The sequence below is a fragment of the Penaeus vannamei genome, chromosome 17, assembly GCF_042767895.1.
Source record: "Penaeus vannamei isolate JL-2024 chromosome 17, ASM4276789v1, whole genome shotgun sequence".
In the NCBI taxonomy this organism is placed as follows: domain Eukaryota; kingdom Metazoa; phylum Arthropoda; class Malacostraca; order Decapoda; family Penaeidae; genus Penaeus; species Penaeus vannamei.
This window is the reverse complement of record NC_091565.1, coordinates 10,844,572-10,854,571: the sequence shown is the minus strand read 5'-3', so window position 1 is coordinate 10,854,571 and position 10,000 is coordinate 10,844,572. Positions and strand designations below refer to the sequence as shown.

The window sequence follows — 10,000 nt, the reverse complement described above, 5'->3', positions numbered from 1 at the left end:
ATGGGTTGTTTATGTACACTCGAGTCACATGGAGTGATCCCTTAAACATCAAGATTTGCTGAGAACATTGTCAGAAATTTCAGAGATAGCGTTCAGGGGGACTGTTTATTATGCATATTCTAAGTCGACAACTATAACGTTTAAAAACATAAAATGTCATTCTAATGTATCCGTTACTTTCTCTCTCTTTTTTTTCAAAGATATAGAGAGAAGGAACGTCCTGAACAGCCAAGCAAGTGCCATTGAAGATTACTAAAGACAAACTGTGACAAACTTGGACACCGGAGAATCAGAAACATTTAGAATATTTTTTCACATTAAATAAAATTCAGTTTGCGCCTTTCGCAAATTCTATTGTTTATTTTTATAATCTAAACGTATCATAGTTATCTACACATCAAAGATAGCATTAATTACCGAAAATAAAGACACATTTTCTGTTTCATTCATTACACTGTATATGACAAGCATTGCTTCTTTTCAGAGGCGTCTGTTGCAGGTAAAAGTCAGCCTTTGTTCTTAGGTTTTGTCATTTGAATGATATAATTTCCTCAGTCGGATTTCCTTCCTGTTGTAAATAATTATAATTCAACCATCACAGTCATCGTTACAGACCTACGGCTGTCCCTCACGGAATACTATATACTGTACATGTCTGGCTTGATAAAAATTGTCAACTCCAGATTCGTGGTGTACCTTTTGGAAATGTCCGCAACTGTGTGTGTATATATATATATATATATATATATATATATATATATATATATATATATATATATATGTATATATTTGTTCAAATGTATGTATGTACATATATATACATATATGAATATAGATATGAATATATATATGTATGCATATATATGTATATGTATATATATACATATATGTATATATATATGTATATATATAAATGTATATATGTATGTACATATATAAATGTATATATGTATGTACATATACATATATAGATATGCATATAAATAGATATATATGCAGATGTTTATGTATATTTATAAATGTATGTATGTATGTGCTCTACATATATACATATATGAACATGTATATATATATATATATATATATATATATATATATATATATATATATATATATATACATATATATATATATATATATATATATATATATATATATATATATATATATATATATATATATATATATATATATATATATTCTTTTTTTTTATTTTATCTATTTTTTAATTATTATTTTTTTTTTTTTTAGACAAATAGAGAAAGAAGAGCGAGAGACCAGGGTAAAGGGAGGGGGCGGGGCGGCTGCACAGGGGATACCACCGCCAGGCCGCAGAGGCACCGGAGCGCGGCAGAGCTCGAGGGCCGCCCCCCCAAAAGGCAGCTAGACATGTCAGTTATCAGTGACTAAGAGCGTCTTCTTTCATCAAATCTGGACATCCATGTTAGTTGTTAATAAGGTAACTTTCACAACATACTGTCGCACAAAACCTTCTAGTTAATACTGACTACATATTGGTCAACAGTGGTCACTATAGGTCAGCCTAATAACACAGTCAGTGGTCGATCAAGGCGCAAACCCTTTACGATGCGCGCCTAAGCCTGTCGACAGTCGTTCGAAAGGCCGGAAGTGGCCACCAAGGGAGCCGAGGCCGGCCAGAGGTTACCTGGACAGGATGGTGATGGAGATGAGGTTGCCGGCGAGGCCCAGGAGGCCGATGGTCGTCAGCAGGACGCCGTAGAGGATGAACCTGAGGAGCGAGGGCGCCGCGGTGCTAATGTTGCTGTAGGTCTTCGTGCATTCGTCCGTCTCGTTGGAGGGCGCCAGGTCGTCCAGGTAGTCGCCCTCCGTCAGCGCCTGGGCGGTGGTCTCCACGTCGTCCGCCAGGGTGCTGAGGAGCGCGTCCAGGTCGTCGACGAGGCTCACGGCCGCCGTGGAGTGGAGGTCGTTGTAGCGGAGGTCGGTGTCCGCCGCCAGCAGGCTGGTGGCCGTTGCGTTCAGGAAGCTCATCGTGCTGCGGGAGGACGCGGCACCTGCGGGAGGAGAGGAGGGCGTCAGGGGGAGAGGCAGCGCGCGGGGAAGGCGACCGGGAGGGACGGAGGCGTAGATTGTCTGGCTGAGATACAGTAGACTGAAAGACAGACAGATAGATAGATAGAGAGAGAGAGGATAGATAAATAGGTGGAAAGAGAGGGGGAGCTCACAGCGTAACAAAAAGCGTTGGAAAAAAAGGATCTGTAATGAGAGAGGAACGAAAAAAGAAAATATATAGGTATTTACATAAACAAAACAACAGACCAACAAGTTACTAGATGGAAATATTAAGAAGTATGAATACGACAAAAAGCTACACTATTTATAATGCACACACACACACACACACACACACACACACACATATATATATATATATATATATATATATATATATATATATATATATATATATATATATATATATATATATAAATATATATATATATATATATATAAATTTATATATGTATATATATACACACACACACACACACACACACACACACACACACACACACACACATATATATATATATATATATATATATATATATATATATATATATATATACATACATATAAATATATACATATATATAAAACAGGGAGTAAGTCCTATTGCTCCATATTGCTCAAAAGAAAAATGCAATGTGCGGGAGGCATGCGCGCTTTGGTCCGACAGTGCTTTTCGCCGCCAAAACGTGACGCCCGGCTGGGCACGCGGACGCAAGGCGGGTCCGCGACGAAAACACGGCCAGTTGAGCCGTGCCCTCAAGTCGCGAGCCTGGATCCGGGGGAGCCGACCCTCCGCGGGCTCAGTGCCAGCAATTACGCAGATGAGCCTCGAGTCACACTGCTGCTTTGCCTTCCAGAGAACATCCGGCTGCTAAGAGGCTTCTTTTCGTCCTCCATTTCGCGACGGTCGGGACCAGGACCTCGATCGCTAAGAAGATTAAAGGCCTTTTTCTGGCAAGGCAAAGAATACCAACGTGACCCAAGGTTTAATGCAGATATTATACACGAATTAAGGTAGTTTGACACAGGTAGCCCAACTCTGTTTTGGTGAAAATCCTAGTTGGCAACTGCCGAGCTAAGCCCCGCCTCTTCGCCTTTGTTCATTGCAAATATTGAATATTTTTCATTTCTTTTCTTGGTTTCGTTTTCGTTTATCTTTGTGCCATTATTATTCTTTAATCTTTTTCAGAGAATATGCACTGAAAAACACTTATCATAAAATGTTGCACAGTTTAACAAGGTCAGCCAATGAGAGTGCGCTATGTAATTTCAGATGTAGCTTGATACATAAGCATTTTCATAATCTATTTGATACTGTTATAATTACCAGAAGTAATACCGATTTTTCCTTTCATTAATTATAACGAATTCTTTAACATCGACAGCCGTCAGAATGCCTTTGGGAAAAAGTCAATTTTATTTCTGGGTTCAACAGACTGAAATGGAGATATCTAATGAGAACATTACCTTGTTGTTTTAGACCAAAACGCCAATGTTCGAAAGCTTAAATAACATGTTATTATCTCCACCCCCCTCCCCTGCTCCCCGGTCTCTCTCTCTCTCTCTGTCACTTCTTTATATGTATACACACAAACACACACACACATACACACACACACACATATATATACATATATTCATATATGTATGTATATATATATATATATATATATATATATATATATATATATATATATATATATATATATATATATATAGATAGATAGATAGATAGGTAGATAGAGATAAATATGTAGATAAATATACATATTAAGATATGTGTATGCATATGTGTGTATATATATATACATACATACATACATACATGCTATACATACATACATACATGCATGTATGTTTAAAAATCAGTTTATCAATTTATCCAACAATCTGCGAGAGTCCTCCGAGCGTGCCCTGGCCTCGCCCTTGCGTCGAGGGCGAGCGGCGGCGGCGGCCTCGGCCCAGCGTCGAGGGTCACCTGCCTTTGTGTCGCTTTTCCCGCTCTCTTTCGGGTTTCCTGATGGAGTGCGTCTGTTTATCATGTGTCGCTCCTCCTCCTCCTCATTCCCCTCTTGTATTTCTTTTCACAAGATGGTTTTTCCTCCTTCTCATTCTCCTCTCCTCGTTTTTTTTTCTCCCTTTTACTTTTTTTTCCCTTCTGCTACGTACCTCTTCTCTTGTTCTCACTTCTTTAATCTCATTTGTTCGCTCTTCTTCCTGCTCCTCCTCCCCCTCATCTTATTTTCCATCTGGTCCCTCGCTTCCTTTCTCCCAGTGCCTCTTTTCTCTCTCCTCCTCCCTTATTCTCCTGTCCTCGTGTCATTTTCGCATCGCATCCTCTCTTTCACATTCTCTCGTTCCCTCTCTCCTTCCCTCATGGCCTCTCGCTTCTTTCTCCCCCTCCTCATTCCTCCCTTTATGGTCTCTCTCTTCGTTCTCCCTTTTCTCCCTCCTCCTCACTCCCCTTGCCTCTTCGCATTTCCCTCATGGCCGCGAGAGGACACGCATTCTCCTCACTACCTCCTAATATTCTTTCCTGAGGGCGTCACGTCCAGCCCTTGTAAATATTCCGGCGACAGTTTCTTCCTCCTTTCCACTCTCTCTCTCGCAAACACGCACGAAGCGAAAATGGGAAGTGGAGAGACGCGAGAAAGAAGGAAAAGTACACAGGCAGGCGAGATGGATTGATGAGAACTGATAACGAAGCAGAAAAATCGCTGACTTTATTTCAGAAATCGAGTCATAAATACGTCCCAGGCATGGCACTGACACCAAATTAGTACCAACTAAAAGAAGAAACATGGTAACCAGAGTAATGAACGTAGTGCCAATAGGACCAATGATAAACAGTAAGAAAGCAAACACGATTACTCCATCAGTACCCGCGAGGCAGCAACAGCAAGGGCAATAAACACACACACACAAATCTCCCTCAATGAAATACAATTTAATTCGAGGCACACCTCACTCACACTTTGTTTTCTCCTCAGCTTCGGCCGAGAGACAATGGGGTTTGAACGACCCGCATTTCCTCATAACTTTGGCTTTTTCCTCGTAATTCTGGCTTCATTCAGCCTCGCGGGTGAAAGTTAAAAGTATGAGGGTTACACGTCCCTGCTGGCCTGGCTTCTTGTTATGAGCCAGAGTTATGGCTTTAATAATATTCGTCCCGCCCGCCCTCGCCCTCCCTGCTCCTCCTCCTTTCTCTCCTCGCCCTCCCTGCTCCTCTTCCCTCTCCCAACTCCTTTCTCTCCTCGCCCTCTCTGCTCCCCTTCCCTCTCCCACCTCCTTTCTCTCCTTGCCCTCCTCTTCTCCTTTTCCCTCTCCCACCTCCTCTCTCTCCTCGCCCTCTCGGCTCCTCTTCCCTCTCCCACCTCCTTTCTCTCCTTGCCCTCCTCTTCTCCTCTTCCCTCTCCCACCTCCTTTCTCTCCTCGCCCTCTCTGCTCCTCCCTCTCCTCCTCTTCCCTCTCCCACCTCCTTTCTCTCCTCGCCCTCTCTGCTCCTCCCTCTCCTCCTCTGCCCTCTCCCATCTCCTATCTCCTCACTCCTCCCTCCTTCCCTCCCCGTCCTTCTCCTTCCGCCCTCTTCTACTCCTCCCTCTCTGCTTACTACATCTCTTTCGTACTTCTCTTCTCCTCCCCCTACCCTTTCTCATCTTCTTCTACCTCGTTCCTCCCATTTCCCCCTCCAGCTCCTCTCCATTAGTCCCTCCCTCACTCCCTCATACCACTTCCCTCTCCAGCTTAGACTCTCCTCCCTCCTCCTCGCACCTGTCCTTCTCAGTCTTTCCCTCCATGCCCTCCTCCTCTCGTTTCTCTCTCCCTCTTCTCCTTTTTCCCGCCCCTCCCTCCTTTCCTCACCTCTATCCCCCTACATTCTTTCTTACTCTCTCCATTCCTCTCCTCTCCCTCCCTCCCTCCCGCCTCCCTTCTCTTCCCTCCATCTCTGCCATTCCTCTCCTCTCCTCTCCCTCCCGCCTCCCTTCCCTTCCCTCCCTCCCTCCCTCCCGCCTCCCTTCCCTTCTCTCCCTCCCGTCTCCTTTCCCTTCCCTCCCTCCCGACTCCCTTCCCTAGCTGCTGCCTCCCTTCCCTTCCCTCCCTCCCGCCTCCCTTCCCTCCATTTCTGCCATTCCTCTCCCTCCCTCCCTCCTTCCCTCCCGCCTCCCTTCCCTTCCCTCCCTACCGCCTCCCTTCCCTTCATCTCTGCCATCTCCCCCCCTCCCTCCGCCCCGCTATAAACCTGCTGCGCGAGAGACCTGGATCCCCTTGGCGGTGAATTGCGTTTGTGGGAATGTTGAAATGTGTTCTGCCTCGGAGGTGCTTTTTTATTTAATTTATTCATTCATTCATTTTTTCATTATTATTATTATTATTTTTTTTTACTACGGGGTTTTTATTTATTTGTTTGTTCATTTATTTATTTATTTTATTTTATTTTATCATTATTTTTTTTTGCCAATTTCTACTTAGCCATGTGCTTAGCTGTAAAGGTCAGTGCTAAGGTGATTTTTTATTTATTTATCTATTATTATTATTATTTATTATTATTATTATTATTTTTTTTTTTGCCAAGGGGGTTGCCAGTTTCTACTTAGTCATGTACTTAGCTGTAAAGGTCAGTGCTATGATGACGATAAAGAGGATGATAATAATAAGGACAATTAATAGCACTCACAGAGCACAATAGGGTCACTGATACAACAACAACAACAACAAAAAGAAAAGAAAAAAAAACGGAATTACATTAAAGTCATCTTTCTCAAGTACACAGGTCACGCCCGTGTTTCCGTATATTCCCAGTGCTAATGAATCTTCAAAAAAACAAAAAAAGAACAAAAATCCTGGATCTAGGTCATGATCCGGGCATCCACCAAAAACTGATGGTAAAAAATTCATATAAATAAGTTCATAACTTTTTGAGGTATCCTGCTCCTGCGCAACAAAATTCAATATGTAAGTCGAGCTAAGATGCACATCTGATAAAAATCTAACTAAAATCTTGCTAACCAACCAACAAACTGAGGTATTTATAACAATAATGATAATAACAATGATAATAGTAACGATAATAATAATGATAGTAATGATGATAATGATAATGATGATAAAGTGTATAATAATAATAACAATGATAATAATAATAATGATGATATTAAATAATGATGATAATGATAATAACAATGATAATGATAACAATAATGATCATGATAATACTAATCACTATCAATAATGATACCAATAACAATGATAATAAAAATATAAATGATGATAATGATGATAGTGATAATGATAATATCAATGATAATGATAATAATAATAAGAATGATGATAATAATAAGAGTGATGATAATAATAATCATTATCATTGTTGTTATTACTATTGTTATTGTTATCATTATTATTATGATAATAAAAATAAAATAATGATTATAAAAATAACATTGATAAGAAAATAATAAAAAATGACATTAATGATATCAATGATAATAATAATAATAACAACAGTAATAATAATAATAATAATGATAATGATAATGATAATAAAAGCAGGATGATAAAGATATTAATGGTAATGATAATATTGATAAATATAATAATATTGATTATCATAATAATATCAGCAATAATAGCAGTGCTAATAATGGTAATAGTAACAATATTAATAGCAATTTCAATAATAATAATGATAATAATAATAATAATAATAATAATTATAATAATAATGACAATAATACTAACACCAATAATAATGATAATGATAACAATCGCATTATTATCAATAAGACAGCGTATTTATAATAAAATTAATAAGAATAATAGAAATGAGAATAGTAATTATGATAATGATAATAATAATAATAATAAAATAATGATGATCATGATTATGATAATAACATGAATGATTATAATAATAATAATAATAATGATAATAATAATGATAATAATAATAATAATAATGATAATAATAAGAACAACAACAGCAACAACAGCAGCAGCAGCAGCAGCAGCAACAACAACAACAACAACAACAACAACAACAACAACAACAACAACAACAACAACAACAACAACAACAACAACAACAACAACAACAACAATAATAATGATAATAATGATAATAACAGTAATAATGATAATGACAATAATGATGATAATGATAACAATTGTGATAATAGCAATAATAATGATCATTGTATTAGTAATAACAAAAAACTGCAACATTGTTTATGACGATTACAGAAATAAAAGCAACAATAATGATAAAACTGATAACAGAGAAGCGAAAGGAAGGAAACAGGCAGCAGCAGAACAGAAGCCCCCCCCCCCACACACACACAAAGCACAGCGAAATGAGGAAATTAAAAAAAAAACTAATTAAAAGATGACGAAAAATACAAAATAATTGAAACGAAAAAAGCATAAGGATGATTAGATCTATTTTTATATTAAATATAATATTGCTTATAAAAGAAATGTAAAGGGTCTTTTAATCTTATAAAATAAGTGAAATATTGGTAATTACTTAATTAAAAGAGCAGATTACATTGAATAGCGAGGGATAAATGATGGATATAAGAATTTAGAGGAAATTACATTACAGTGATTGAATTACGAGCATCGTCATCATCATTATCATAATCAACATCGTATCATATGCTCATCATTGTTATCATCTTCATATAATTATCATCTTTGTTCTTTTTGTCATATTATGGTTTATATTCATCGTCATTTCATCATTATCATTATTAGTGTTGTTAGTAGTTGTTAGTATCATCATTATCAATACTGTCATCTTATGAATATTATCTTTATATCCATCTCTACCAGTATCACCAGTATCGCTATCGCAATAATTACTACCAACATTATCGCTGAACAGAACCACAAAGGCCACGCAACAGGAATAAAAACTCATGACGTTTCGATACTGTAAAGATCTCCTTCTCAGACACAACAAGCAGTCCAGGGCAGGCAGACCAGGGAGCGGTTGCCAGATGTGCAGTAATTCTCTGACCAAAGGCGCATGTAATTGTCTCCCCAATATACACTGAAAAATGTATTGGTGAAAGATTGTGACAGATTTTATTCTTAGTTTCCAAAGGGAGATTAGCGTTTTAAACAACATTTGATTATGCATGATATTTAGGCAATGATTATATACTTCTAAGGCATAATATCTATGCTTTGATTTTAATATATCCATCGTTACTTATTTCTACTTAAAAGAGACGTTAGTTATTAAATGCTTTAAATATTTTATAATATCAATACTACATGGTATTTCGCCGCTAATGATCTCAGCTGTTGACGCGGTAAATGGTATTAAACAATCAATTTGTTCTCCTCATTATCATTATCATCCTCAATACTCTCATCATTAACCTCATTATCACATTCTTCATAAGGAATATTGTCATAATCCTCCTTCTCCTCATAATAACCGCCATCACCTCCCTAATTATCCTCGGTATCATAATTATCTACATAATTTTCCGGAAGCGACGACCGCTCATGTCCCTCTGAGTGGGACGCTGAGCCGAGAAGCCTAATTAGTGGCTGTTAATTCGACGAAATATGATTATTAACGGTAATGGTGACCACTGTGACATCATGTCGACTTTTGTTTACGTCGAACAAACATTTGATTTAATGATACTATTATCGCTATCATTATTATCATCGCTATTATTATCATTATTTAATTTTTTCAGTATTATCATTATCATCAGTATTATTGCCAATATTGTTACTATTATTATCATTATTACTTGTTATTAGTATTATCATCCCTATTATAGAATAATTAATGATGTGATGATAACGTACCCAATTTCGAAAAAAATGTAAAAGTTTATTGGAATAGATTTACATAAAGGCACTTCAAACACTGTGCTTTGACATGTGGTTAAGAAGAACTGAAAATATATTATTTTAGCATGAAAAT

At 37.7% G+C, this 10,000-nt stretch overlaps 1 protein-coding gene across 1 annotated transcript in view; it reads right to left on the bottom strand.

The window, feature by feature from the left end:
• Positions 1 to 10,000, bottom strand: part of LOC113828645 (FMRFamide receptor) — a gene marked incomplete in the record, with an annotated part of 208,162 nt that overhangs the window by 9,464 nt on the left and 188,698 nt on the right. The window contains 1 exon segment of the mRNA XM_070131912.1: positions 1,667 to 2,026. Coding sequence (XP_069988013.1) covers positions 1,667 to 2,010 — 344 coding nt within the window.